At 48.4% G+C, this 12727-nt stretch overlaps 1 protein-coding gene across 1 annotated transcript in view; it reads left to right on the forward strand.

The window, feature by feature from the left end:
• The window catches only part of bsdc1 (BSD domain containing 1), a 13330-nt gene extending 950 nt beyond the window's left edge, over positions 1 to 12380 (forward strand). Inside the window, exons 3-11 of the mRNA XM_061247209.1 lie at positions 1 to 62; positions 1526 to 1693; positions 4987 to 5041; positions 6214 to 6329; positions 6595 to 6663; positions 8705 to 8792; positions 9403 to 9894; positions 11209 to 11312; positions 11635 to 12380. The exon at positions 1 to 62 is cut by the window's left edge and continues 55 nt beyond it. Of these exons, the coding sequence (XP_061103193.1) occupies positions 1 to 62; positions 1526 to 1693; positions 4987 to 5041; positions 6214 to 6329; positions 6595 to 6663; positions 8705 to 8792; positions 9403 to 9894; positions 11209 to 11312; positions 11635 to 11667 (1187 nt within the window). The 3' untranslated portion in view covers positions 11668 to 12380. The remainder of the gene's footprint in view (positions 63 to 1525; positions 1694 to 4986; positions 5042 to 6213; positions 6330 to 6594; positions 6664 to 8704; positions 8793 to 9402; positions 9895 to 11208; positions 11313 to 11634) is intronic.
• The last annotated feature ends 347 nt before the right edge of the window (positions 12381 to 12727 follow it).

Below are 12727 nucleotides of genomic sequence, written 5' to 3' on the forward strand. Positions count from 1 at the left end.
TGCAACATGACACGGCTTGTTCCATCGTGGCCACGGCCAGCGCGGTCCGGAGTAAGCTGGCGGTGAGTGACGGGAGTACGTCGAACAGAAGCACGTAAAGTGTTCATTAAAGGACTGGTGGGGGTGCAACTTTTAGCGGTTACAGTGCACAGAGGTTTGGCATGCTGAAATTATTTTCAGAAGTACTCAGCAATTGTGAATTATATAACTGCTGATTTGCATACTTCTGCTAATTTACCTACCTAAATTGCTATGACGTGATTTACTGGAATTTAAAACGGTTATAAAAAATATTGTATAATTGTGTACACACATTCACGTATATAGTTATACAGGCGAAGAAAGATAGGTAACCCTGTCAATGATGGTTCTACCAGGAGAGAGGCAAACAAAAAAAGGCTTGCACCAGGCTGATGTCAGAATCTGTATATATACGTTTGTCATAATATCTGGGATAACTGCATCTGTCCTGCAGTATCGAGCAGGTCTGGGCCATTGACAAGGACGTTTTGACAATGTACAGCACTTCAGTCTGCCTAGAGCTTAGGATGTATAGTCCATCATCCACTGTCCGTAAGGCAGGCTGAGATACAGAGTGAGTCCTTTGTGTCAGATGGAGAGAAAGAAGAGTATTGTTTGCATCAAAATGATGAGAAACCATTGGACAGGCCCACCCAGGAGATTACCTAGAAAAGAGGAGGGGGCCAAGTACAGCGCCTTGGGGTAACCTGTAGGACGGCCCTGTTTAGGAGCTGAGCCACTGACCCTGAAAACCCTGAAGGATCATTCAGAGATTCAGTCCTTTCAAGAGCCGTGAGATCCTGAGTGAGATCACAGTGGAGAGAAGGACCATGTGGTTGATGGCGTGAAAAGCTGCAGAAAGGTCCAGAAGGATTAGAAAGCGAGACGCAAAATGCTCCAGCTCAGTGGTAACTAACCTTGTTCCTGGAGATATATTGTCCTGTAGCTTTTCACTGCAACCTAAACAAAGCACACCTCATTCAACAGCTAGAGCAGGGCTGTCCAACCTGGTTCCTGGAGATATACTGTCCTGTAGGTTTTTACTCTAACCTTAACAAAGCACACACCATTCAACAGATCTTTTTAGCTGCTGATTTGTAGATTCAGTTGTACCAAATTAGGGTTGGAGTGAAAACCTACAGGATATTGACTTGCCAGGAACAGGGTTGGTTATCACTGCTCTAGTGTATTTAGTAGAGGGGATGTAAATGTCCGCTGGCTTTTCAGTCCAGTCCAGGGGTCGGCAACCATGGTCCTGGAGTGACCCAAGGTGTGCTGGCTTTTGTTGTTGCTCAGCACTTAATTGATCAGTTAAAGCCGTTGATTACGCAGTTAACTCGCCTCACCTTGTCTCTCGGGTCTGAATCGGTTGCTGATTTTTAAGGTGAAAACAGAAACCGGGGCCAGGGTCGCTGCCCTGCCGCCTGGTGTAGTTGATGGCAAACCGGGCTGTCCAGAATGTCCTCACCTGGTTGCCGTGGTTACCGCCCCTTCCCGTGCGCAGGCGGAGGGCTCCACGGAGACCACCGAGAAGGTGAAGAAGAGCCTGTCCAACCTGCTGGGCGTGATCACGGACACGCTGGCCCCGCCCCCGGACAAAACCATCGACTGCGACGTCATCACGCTCATGGCCACGCCCGCCGGGACCACGGAGGTGTACGACAGCACCAAGGTGAGCCGCACCTTACCGTCCACGAGGAACTTTAACCTGGGGGTCACATTGGCTCAGGTGGTAAGAGCAGTCGTCTGGCGGTCAGAGGGTTGGCCGTTCAGTCTGGCCTTGGGTGTGTTGAAGTGTCCCTGAGCAAGACAAACGCTCCTGACGGAAAATGTTGGATGTCGGACCTTTTAGCCCCCCCCCCTCATTGTGAAGAGCAAGAGAGGACTCGGAATAGCCCCTGAAATACTACAGTCGGCACTTGAAGTTACGGAAAGTTCACAAACAAATGGGCTTTCCTGAAAGTGGAGGCATTTCGAGCGTCTGATATTTATGGTTTTTCTTGTATTATATGTCTTGTGTATTTTATTTTCTACTGGTTGGTGCCTTGACTGGCAGCCAGTCACCATTGGTGTGTGTGTGTGTATTAATGGGTGAATGAGAAGCATCAGTTGTACAGCGCTTTGGGTAAAGGCGCTATATAAATGCCAACCATTTACCGTTTACCCTGCTCTCGAGTGACGTGGGGTTCTTGGTTTTCTCCGAGTTGGGAGTACACCTCATTTTGGCCGTCTGACTCGTTCATATTCACGTGCGTTGTGGTTGGGCGACTCAACGAACGATTTCGTGCGGCCGCGTGTTAGTTCCTGTCGGGTTGTTTACATTCTTGGCTAGCAGTCAGCGAGCTAGTTATAGCAAGCAATGTTTGGCTTTTTCTGCTGTTTAAAAATGCAAATAGCACCAGACATTTAATTTTTCAGTCCTGAAGTGTTCATGTGATCCCGACACTACTTGAAAGCAGGGATATACCCGTGTTTATTAGCAGGTGGCTATTAGCCTGTGATTATTAGCCTGTGGTTATTAGCAGGTGGCTATTAGCCTGTGATTATTAGCTTGTGTTTATTAGCAGGTGGCTATTAGCCTGTGATTATTAGCTTGTGGTTATTAGCCTGTGGTTATTAGCCTGTGGTTATTAGCCTGTGGTTATTAGCTTGTGGTTATTAGCCTGTGGTTATTAGCTTGTGTTTATTAGCCTGTGGTTATTAGCTTGTGTTTATTAGCCTGTGGTTATTAGCCTGTGTTTATTAGCCTGTGGTTATTAGCTTGTGTTTATTAGCCTGTGGTTATTAGCTTGTTTTTATTAGCTTGTGTTTATTAGCCTGTGTTTATTAGCCTGTGGTTATTAAAGTGGCAATCTGTACTTTTTCAGTTTGATGACATCTGTGGTCTGCCAAGCTCAAAAGTTCATTTCACACTTCAGACCACAATTCCACTCAACACAAAGCTAATGCTGGGAGCACATCTGCTTATTTTTATTAGAAGATTTGCATTATATTACATTAATGGCATTTGGCAGACGTTCTTATCCAGAGTGAGTTGATCAGACTAAGCAGGAGACAATCCTCCCCTGGAGCAATGCGGTGTTAAGCGTCTTGCTCAAGGGCCCAACGGCTGTGCGGATTTTTATTGTGGCTACACCGGGGATCGAACCACCGACCTTGCGTGTCCCAGTCATGCACCTTAACCACTAAGCTACAGGCCGCCTAATCCAGCAATGGAATATTTTGGAGGAGAAAGACTGCCAAGAGACAAACATTATTTTCTGACACTTTTTGATATTATTTAGCAACATATCAAACCTCACTTTAAAATCGCTTTTTAGATTTTAGGTAGTTGTTCTTTCACATTTGTCATGCATTGGTCTGTGTTTAACCTGTGTTTCATTGTGTTGTGTGACTGATGTTGACCTGGAGTCTGTGTTTAACCTGTGTTTCATTGTGCTGTGTGACTGATGTTGACCTGGAGTCTGTGTTTAACCTGTGTTTCATTGTGCTCTGGTGTGACTGATGCTGACCTGGAGTCTGTGTTTAACCTGGGTTTCATTATGCTGTGTGGGGTGACTGATGTTGATCTGGAGTCTGTGTTTAACGTGTGTTTCATTGTGCTGTGTGACTAATGTTGACCTGGAGTCTGTGTTTAACCTGTGTTTCATTGTGCTGTGTGGCTGATGTTGACCTGGAGTCTGTGTTTAACCTGTGTTTCATTGTGATGTGTGACTGATGTTGACCTGGAGTCTGTGTTTAACCTGTGTTTCATTGTGCTGTGTGACTGATGTTGACCTGGAGTCTGTGTTTAACCTGTGTTTCATTGTGCTGTGTGGCTGATGTTGACCTGGAGTCTGTGTTTAACCTGTGTTTCATTGTGTTGTGTGACTGATGTTGCCCTAGAGTCAGTGTTTAACCTGTGTTTCATTGTGCTGTGTGGCTGATGTTGACCTGTGTTTCATTGTGCTGTGTGGCTGATGTTGACCTGTGTTTCATTGTGCTGTGTGGCTGATGTTGACCTGGAGTCTGTGTTTAACCTGTGTTTCATTGTGCTGTGTGGCTGATGTTGACCTGTGTTTCATTGTGCCGTGTGACTGATGTTGGCCTGGAGTCTGTGTTTAACCTGTGTTTCATTGTGCTGTGTGGCTGATGTTGACCTGTGTTTCATTGTGCTGTGTGGCTGATGTTGACCTGGAGTCTGTGTTTAACCTGTGTTTCATTGTGCTGTGTGACTGATGTTGACCTGGAGTCTGTGTTTAACCTGTGTTTCATTGTGCTGTGTGGCTGATGTTGACCTGGAGTCTGTGTTTAACCTGTGTTTCATTGTGTTGTGTGACTGATGTTGCCCTAGAGTCAGTGTTTAACCTGTGTTTCATTGTGCTGTGTGGCTGATGTTGACCTGTGTTTCATTGTGCTGTGTGGCTGATGTTGACCTGTGTTTCATTGTGCTGTGTGGCTGATGTTGACCTGGAGTCTGTGTTTAACCTGTGTTTCATTGTGCTGTGTGGCTGATGTTGACCTGTGTTTCATTGTGCCGTGTGACTGATGTTGGCCTGGAGTCTGTGTTTAACCTGTGTTTCATTGTGCTGTGTGGCTGATGTTGACCTGTGTTTCATTGTGCTGTGTGGCTGATGTTGACCTGTGTTTCATTGTGCTGTGTGGCTGATGTTGACCTGGAGTCTGTGTTTAACCTGTGTTTCATTGTGCTGTGTGGCTGATGTTGACCTGTGTTTCATTGTGCTGTGTGGCTGATGTTGACCTGTGTTTCATTGTGCTCTCTGACTGATGTTGGCCTGGAGTCTGTGTTTAACCTGTGTTTCATTGTGCTGTGTGGCTGATGTTGACCTGGAGTCTGTGTTTAACCTGTGTTTCATTGTGCTGTGTGGCTGATGTTGACCTGTGTTTCATTGTGCTGTGTGGCTGATGTTGACCTGTGTTTCATTGTGCTGTGTGGCTGATGTTGACCTGGTCTCTCTTTCTCAGGCCCGTCTGTACTGTCTACAGGCTGACCCAGCGACGTACTGCAACGAGCCTGACGGTACGTGTCTTTCCCGCTGTTCCCGCTGTTCCCGCTGTTCCCGCTGCTCCCGCTGTTCCCTAGACCATTCTGCAGTGTTGATGTTAAAAGCAGACTGTACATCGATACCCGCCCGTCACATGATCAGGGTCATTCTGCCGACTGGCTTCATTGGTGACACTTAGTGGCACCATCAGCTTCAGCTTTTATAAACGCTGAACATTCCTATACCTTTAGAGCTGTATACCTTCAGCCTATTGCCACCCCCCCTGAATTTAAGGACTATAAACACAGGCAGAGGGCAAGTGAACATGTCAGTGAGCCTTTTTCAACGATATGAAGGGATTTACAGTGGTCTTGTAACAATGTTTTAACACAAAAACCTTACCTATTGTACCTTTGAGACCCAGTGTTTTTCTGTTCTGGATCATTCTATTCTGCCAGTTCCCCTTTACACATGTCTCCCTGCTATGAAATGTTTATGGCAGATCTTTAAACGGAATAACGTGAATAGGCGCATTGGCGTGTGTGCAGATGTGGTCTCGGTGATCGTAGAGACGGGTTCTCCTGTCTCCGGTTGCGCTGAGCCCGGGGGGGGAAGCGGTTGGGAGCCGTTGTTCTAGAATGTTCTACCTATGAGACCGGCCTTACCTGTCCTGCAGCCGGGAGTCTCTGTGGCCATACTCTCCCCTTCAGGGGGGAGGGCTAATCTGTGTTTTCAGTGTAATTACGCCTGTCTCTATGCTGTCCTGTTCAAACGGGTCTCCGTGTATTATGTGCTAAGACGCTATGCAGTGCTTGCGTCTTGAACATTGTGTTCTGCAATTGAAGGTGCAAATGTTTGAATCCCTCCTGGGTTTTGAACTCGCATCCCTCTGATGTATGTGACTCAAGAGCCCCGTCTCTTCTCCGCTGTCTGCAGGTGTCAGACCTGGATTAAATGCGTCATTGTTTTGGATTTCTGTGCTCAGTCTGATCTTGCCTGGTGCAGTCGAGCCAACCAAGAGGACCGGGGGGGGTTTACACTTTTAGGTCGCGGGGTTGAGGGTATTTTAGGTAGGTTCCAATACTCCAGACAAGCTCAGTAAAGCGTAGACAAGTATTTGAATCCAAAACAGTTACGTACTATATTTGACCTGGGTCAGACGGCTGTGTCTTTGGAGATTCAACACTCAAAGCTTTATTTTCTGCAGGGCCCCCCGAGCAGTTTGAGGCCTGGCTGCCGACCTGCTCTCTGGAGGACAGGAAAGGGGAGATCTCTGAGCTCCTGGTCAGCAGCCCCTCCATCCGCTCCCTCTACACAAAAATGGTACAGTCCCCTGCTGTTCGTTTCACTGTAATGCACTCCCATTATTATTCTTTTTTTTTGGGGGGGGGTTGGATAGCCAGGTGGTGGATGGGAGTCAGTACATTTTATGACTTGACTGTCGTTTTGAAAAGATAAATAGTTTTTCCTTTTTGATATGTGAGAGAGTTTATGGTTTTCTTCTAGTCGTAGATGTTTGAGTATTGTTCACTGTTAAATGTTTGCTTTTATAGCGTTGACCTCACTCCAACCTGTCCCTTCCCCCCAGGTTCCCGTGGCTGTGGCCCACTCTGAGTTCTGGCAGCGCTATTTCTACAAAGTCTATCAGCTGGACCAGGTAACCCTGCTTTACCGCTCACTCTCCGCTTTACCGTATACTCTCCTCTTTACTGCTCACTCTCCGCTTTACCGCTCACTCTCCGCTTTACCGTATACTCTCCTCTTTACTGCTCACTCTCCTCTTTACCGTATACTCTCCACTTTACCGTATACTCTCCGCTTTACCATATACTCTCCTCTTTACCGCTCACTCTCCGCTTTACCTCTTACTCTCCGCTTCACCGTATACTCTCCTCTTTACCGCTCACTCTCCGCTTTACCTCTTACTCTCCGCTTTACCATATACTCTCCTCTTTACCGCTCACTCTCCGCTTTACCTCTTACTCTCCGCTTCACCGTATACTCTCCTCTTTACCGCTCACTCTCCGCTTTACCTCTTACTCTCCGCTTTACCATATACTCTCCTCTTTACCGCTCACTCTCCGCTTTACCTCTTACTCTCCGCTTCACCGTATACTCTCCTCTTTACCGCTCACTCTCCGCTTTACCTCTTACTCTCCGCTTCACCGTATACTCTCCTCTTTACCGCTCACTCTCCGCTTTACCTCTTACTCTCCGCTTTACCATATACTCTCCTCTTTACCGCTCACTCTCCGCTTTACCTCTTACTCTCCGCTTCACCGTATACTCTCCTCTTTACCTCTTACTCTCCTCTTTACCGCTCACTCTCCTCTTTACCTCTTACTCTCCTCTTTACCGCTCACTCTCCTCTTTACCTCTTACTCTCCTCTTTACCGCTCACTCTCCTCTTTACCTCTTACTCTCCTCTTTACCGCTCACTCTCCTCTTTACCTCTTACTCTCCTCTTTACCGCTCACTCTCCGCTTTACCGTTCACTCTCCACTTTACCGTTCACTCTCCGCTTTACCGTATACTCTCCGATTTACCGTATACTCTCCGCTTTACCGTATACTCTCCTCTTTACCGCTCATTTTGAGGAAGTTAAAGCGCTGTCTCAAAGCCCTGGCATCCGTACCCACTGCTACTGGCCTCCCCAGTGCTGCCCTCACAGTCTGGAGCGCTTCAGTCGCCACCTGGTGGTCACACTGTGTCACTGCATGCCCTGGTGTCATCTGGTTCTCTCGTCCAATCAGACGACTGTCGTCAGGATCAGCTGGGTGTTCTGGGTCTGTGTAATTTGGTATTTGGAAAGTACGACTGGATGGTAAACCGTATTGGTGATTATTGAATGTTTCTCATGTTTTTTTAATGATTTTTCATTATCATTATGATGTATTGCCCAGCTCTGTTGGAAATAAATCACTGTGTGTGTGTGTGTGTGTGTGTGTGTGTGTGCATGTGTGTGTGCGCCTGTTTGTGTGAGTGTGTGTGTTCAGGGTGGGTAACTGTTGATTCTGTTCTGTGGATAGGGGAGCACGGTGTGTTGATGGTAAGGGACAGTGTGTGTGAGTGTGTGTGAGTGTGTGTGAGTGTGTGTGAGTGTGTGTGAGTGTGTGTGAGTGTGTGTGAGTGTGTGAGTGTGTGAGTGTGTGTGAGTGTGTGTGAGTGTGTGTGAGTGTGTGTGAGTGTGTGTGAGTGTGTGTGAGTGTGTGTGAGTGTGTGTGAGTGTGTGTGAGTGTGTGAGTGTGTGAGTGTGTGAGTGTGTGTGAGTGTGAGTGTGTGTGTGAGTGTGTGTGAGTGTGTAAGGGACAGGTGGTGGGATCGCCTCGTTACCCAACACACCGGTGACTGTCTGCAGATGATGGAACGCTCTGTCATTGGCTATCTTTACACCTTTACTCTCTTTACTATCTTTACTCATCATCTTTAAACGCATGAAACTGGGCGCACAGAAACCACAGAAACCAAGGAAACCCGTTCAGCAATGTAAAGTGCAGGGTAAACATTAACATGCGTGTGACTCGTATGAATAATGGACTTTGTATGGGAGAGCCTGGACGAGGTCGCATCACTGTGCTCACTGCAGCGGACACGGCGGCCATTTTGTGACACGGGCTGAAGACGCGCCCGCGGGTAAGAGCTGAGCGGAAGGAGCTGACCTTTGCCCTTTGCCCTTTGCCCTTTTGTGTGGCGGACAGGAGGAGGCGCGGAGAGTGGCCCTGAAGCAGCGGGCGGAACAGGTCACGCACTCCGAGGCCCTGGGCTGGGAGGAAGAGGAAGAGGAGGGTGAGTCAGCCCATCAGATGTGGTCTGTTATGTTAGCTGCGCGTTCTTTCATCGGTGACGGCGTGAGTCTTTCTGCAGGGCTTCCCTGGGCCTGGGAGCTCCGCTTCCTTCACGGCTGCGCCCTGCCGATGTTTAAAATGCAAGATTTAAGTTCAGAGCAAATGTCACAAAATGTCTGACAGCCCTGTCAATGCGGGATAGAGTCCTGTTGCTCTCTGTCTCCTAACTCAACGTGGTCAGCAGCAGGACTGCTAATGAGTGCTAGCATTCACTAGCAGAGATTGATTTACAAGGGAAATGAGCTGTTAGAACATTAATACTCTTCAGAAAAGTAACTTTTCTCCATTACCGCTCAGATTTGGCATTTTGTATGTGGTGTCATATGTTATTGAGCGCAGCCTGTGAAGGGTTAAATTAGAAGTGTTTGTGGGGGCCACATTACATTACATTACAGTTATTTAGCTGACGCTCTTATCCAGAGTCATGTACAGTTGATTAGACTAAGCTGGAGCAATGCAGGGTTAAGGGCCTCGCTCAAGGGCCCAACGGCCGTGCGGATCTTATCGTGGTTTATTGTGTGGCCGTTCTTCTTCTCTTGTTTTTGGGTCAGATGAGTTTCTGGGCGCCTCCTCCTCGTCTCGTCTGGACTTCACGCCCCCCCCGGAGGAACCCCCCCGCGCCCCCCTCAGCGACTCCGCCCCCCTGAGTGACTCCGCCCCCTCCCCCGCCTCTCCGACGTCGCCCCTCCCCGAAAACGCCAGCAGTGGCAGTGTGACCCCGCCCACCCAGGTGGAGCGGGTCCAGGAGCCGGGCGTGGCCCCCGGGCCCCAGGGCGTGGCCCTGGATGAGGAGGGCGGGGCCAGGGTGAAAGAGGAGGCGCTGGCCCGGAGGATGTCCGCGGCCGGCCTGGGGGGTCAGGAGGAGACGGGCGCGACCCCCCCGCCCGAACCCCGGCCCGCGGAGACCGACCACGCCCCAAAGACCCCCCGGCCCGCCCCGCCCCGGCCCGACGCCGGGAGGGAGGAGGGGCCACACGACCTGCGCGTGTTCGAGCTCAACTCCGACAGCGGCAAGTCCACGCCCTCCAACAACGGCAAGAAGGGTGAGACGCAGCACCGCCCCACAACGCTTTCATCCACTGTCACTTACAGCTGATTAGACCAGGCAGGGGACAATCCCCCCTGGAGCAATGTGGGGTTAAGGGCCTTGCTCAAAGGGCCCAACAGCTGATCTTATTGTGGCTACTCTGGGGCTTGAATCACCGACCTTCCAGGTGTCAGTTAAGTACCTTAGCCACGAGGCTACAGGCTGCCCCAAGACCACTCCTCCTTTAACCTTTTAATATAATTACACATACTCAGGTATATATATCTTTTAACTTTAGTGACCTGACAAAGGCACTTACTACAGTCGCATAATCTTGTGCAGGGATCAGCAACTCTCAGTCCTTCCTTTACCTAGGAGTCAGGTGTGTTCACCCTCCCTTTACCTGGGAGTCAGGTGTGATCACCCTCCCTTTACCTGGGAGTCAGGTGTGTTCACCCTCCCTTTACCTGGGAGTCAGGTGTGAAGACGGTCTGGCCAATCAGTAGCAGTAATAACCTTGGAGAGACGCTTGATTAGGACTCGAGGGCCAGAGCTGATGATGTGATGGATTGCAGACTCCTCCCTCCTCATAAACTCCAGCCGCCTGCTTTGGGTCCCGACCCCTTGGCTTTAAGAAACACGGCCAGGAAACTGGCAGCTTGGAGCCGGGCGTCGATATCTTAACACTTCATTACCGCTTAAATGGCTCTTGCCTTGAGTTTATGCGGAGAGGTGACCCTGTTTTCTCTTTTAAAAGGGGAAAAAAAGGCAATCTGTTAATGTGCCAAATGTCTGTTGCCAAGGCTGGTAACAAGGTTTTCATTTGTGTTGAGATTACTGAAGTAAATTGCTTCCGCCTCGCTGCTGGAATTCTTGCCGCATAATATTACATTAGCCTGTAATAGAAGCAGCAATTCAGCCAGCTTGCTATTAAAAACACTAATGAAATGCACCACACGAGGGGAACTTGAGTTTATGTGGATTGTGTGAACGGGTGATTTTCACCGGGTTAAAAAAGCCTGGTGCCACTCCTGTGTCATCCTCATCTCATACGTCTTCCTCCTCTTGTCCACTGTCACCATGCCACTACACCTCCCCACTCAGATTTACGGAGTTGGTTGGAGTTGATTCTGGGCTTTTTAAAGACTTGGGGAGTTGGTGGGAGTTGATTCTTGGATTCAAAGGCTCCGGGAGTAGGTACAAGGTTATTTGGGCTTTTTAATGACTTGGGGAGTTGGTAGGAGTTGATTCTGGGGTTTTTAAAGACTTGGAGAGTTGGTAGGAGGTTATTTGGGGCTTTTTTTAAAGGCTCTGGTTCCGTTTGCTGCAGGGTCCAGCACAGACATCAGTGAGGATTGGGAAAAGGACTTTGACTTGGACATGACAGAGGAGGAAGTCCAGCAAGCACTTTCCCAAGTGAACGCATCAGGACAGGTATGGTACTTCTCTGTCATGTCAGTGCTGATTTTGTGTGTGTGTGTGTGTGTGTCTGTGTCTGTGTCTGTGTGTGTGTGTGTGTGTGTGTGTGTGTGAGTAATTCATAGTCATAGATAATATAAATTGCATAAGCTATTAGAAAATGTCTTGTGAGTGGCGTTCAGGTTTAACAGAATTTCTGACGGGAATGCCTCAAGGCCCCACCTGGGCACCCCTCAGATTTCAGCTGTAAGCCACACCTCTCTCACCTGTGCAGGTGGTGCCACAGAACCTGGCCCAGGGGCTGATTTCATGTTTTCTTTGTTTGTTTATTTTTCAGGTGGATGATGATGACTGGGAGGCGTGGGACTGAAGCCCCTCCCCTCTCCCCTCACGTTCCTTCGACGGCGAACCGTTTGCTTAACGACGTGCGTAACCTCCGGCCCCGCCCCCGCCACGCCCCCCCCCCACGATTACAGGGGGAGAACCGGAGGGGCTTGGAAGGGCACCCTCTGCTGGCCAAATGTGGGAATTACTCAAGGCAATAAGTTAGATTGCTACTGTACAGGAAAAAAAAAAACATGAAAATAATACCACAAAGCTGTAATATTGTTCTGTTCTAAAGGGTAACCCTTGAGATTTCCTGGTTACTATGGGAAAAGGTGCAGACTGAGGGTATTGACACTAGTTTAGGAGTTTAGGACGAATCATTTCTGACTAATGCTTCACAGAGAGGCGGGGAAGGAGTCCTTAATTAGTTGGTGAAAGTGTGACTCCTCGTGTGAGGAGAATTTATACTACCCCCCCCTCATACATCTTCTGATATGCTATTACATGTATGTAAAATATTGCAGTTCTTCTTTTAAACGTTAGTGAGAGATGAATTTACTTTCAGGCTGTCGAAGTTGCCATAACCTGTTTGTAATGCTGCGTATATCTATGGGGAAGATAAAGTTCTATATGAGAATATTTTTAGAATATTGGTATTTCAGATAAACCTTCGCTTGCTTTGTATCTCCACTCACTAACGGTTCTGTCTTATGCAAGTTAAAATACCATCGGAAATAAAAATTGATTTTGCCTGTATTCGAGCGTAAGGTGTGGTGTGTACGTTTTGGTCAGTGAGTCACTGGCGGCTCATTAAAGCTCCGCCCACAGATTCAGGACAGGACAGTTCACTGACCCTTTCCCTGGTTTCAAAGCCACGCATTTCAGATAAATACAGGGCCCGTTTCACAGACTAAATTTAGTTTTGTATGGCGCATAGCGTGTGTATGCCCACTATGGGGTCGTAGGTTTCAGTGTGTATACACTGAGAGGGGTAGTAGGGTTCAGTGTGTATACACTGAGAGGGGTAGTAGGGTTCAGTGTGTATGCACTTAGTGGAGTCGTAGGGTTCAGTGTGTATGCACTTAGAGGGGTCGTAGGGTTCA

The sequence above is a fragment of the Conger conger genome, chromosome 1 (assembly GCF_963514075.1).
Source record: "Conger conger chromosome 1, fConCon1.1, whole genome shotgun sequence".
Classification (NCBI taxonomy): Eukaryota; Metazoa; Chordata; class Actinopteri; order Anguilliformes; family Congridae; genus Conger; species Conger conger.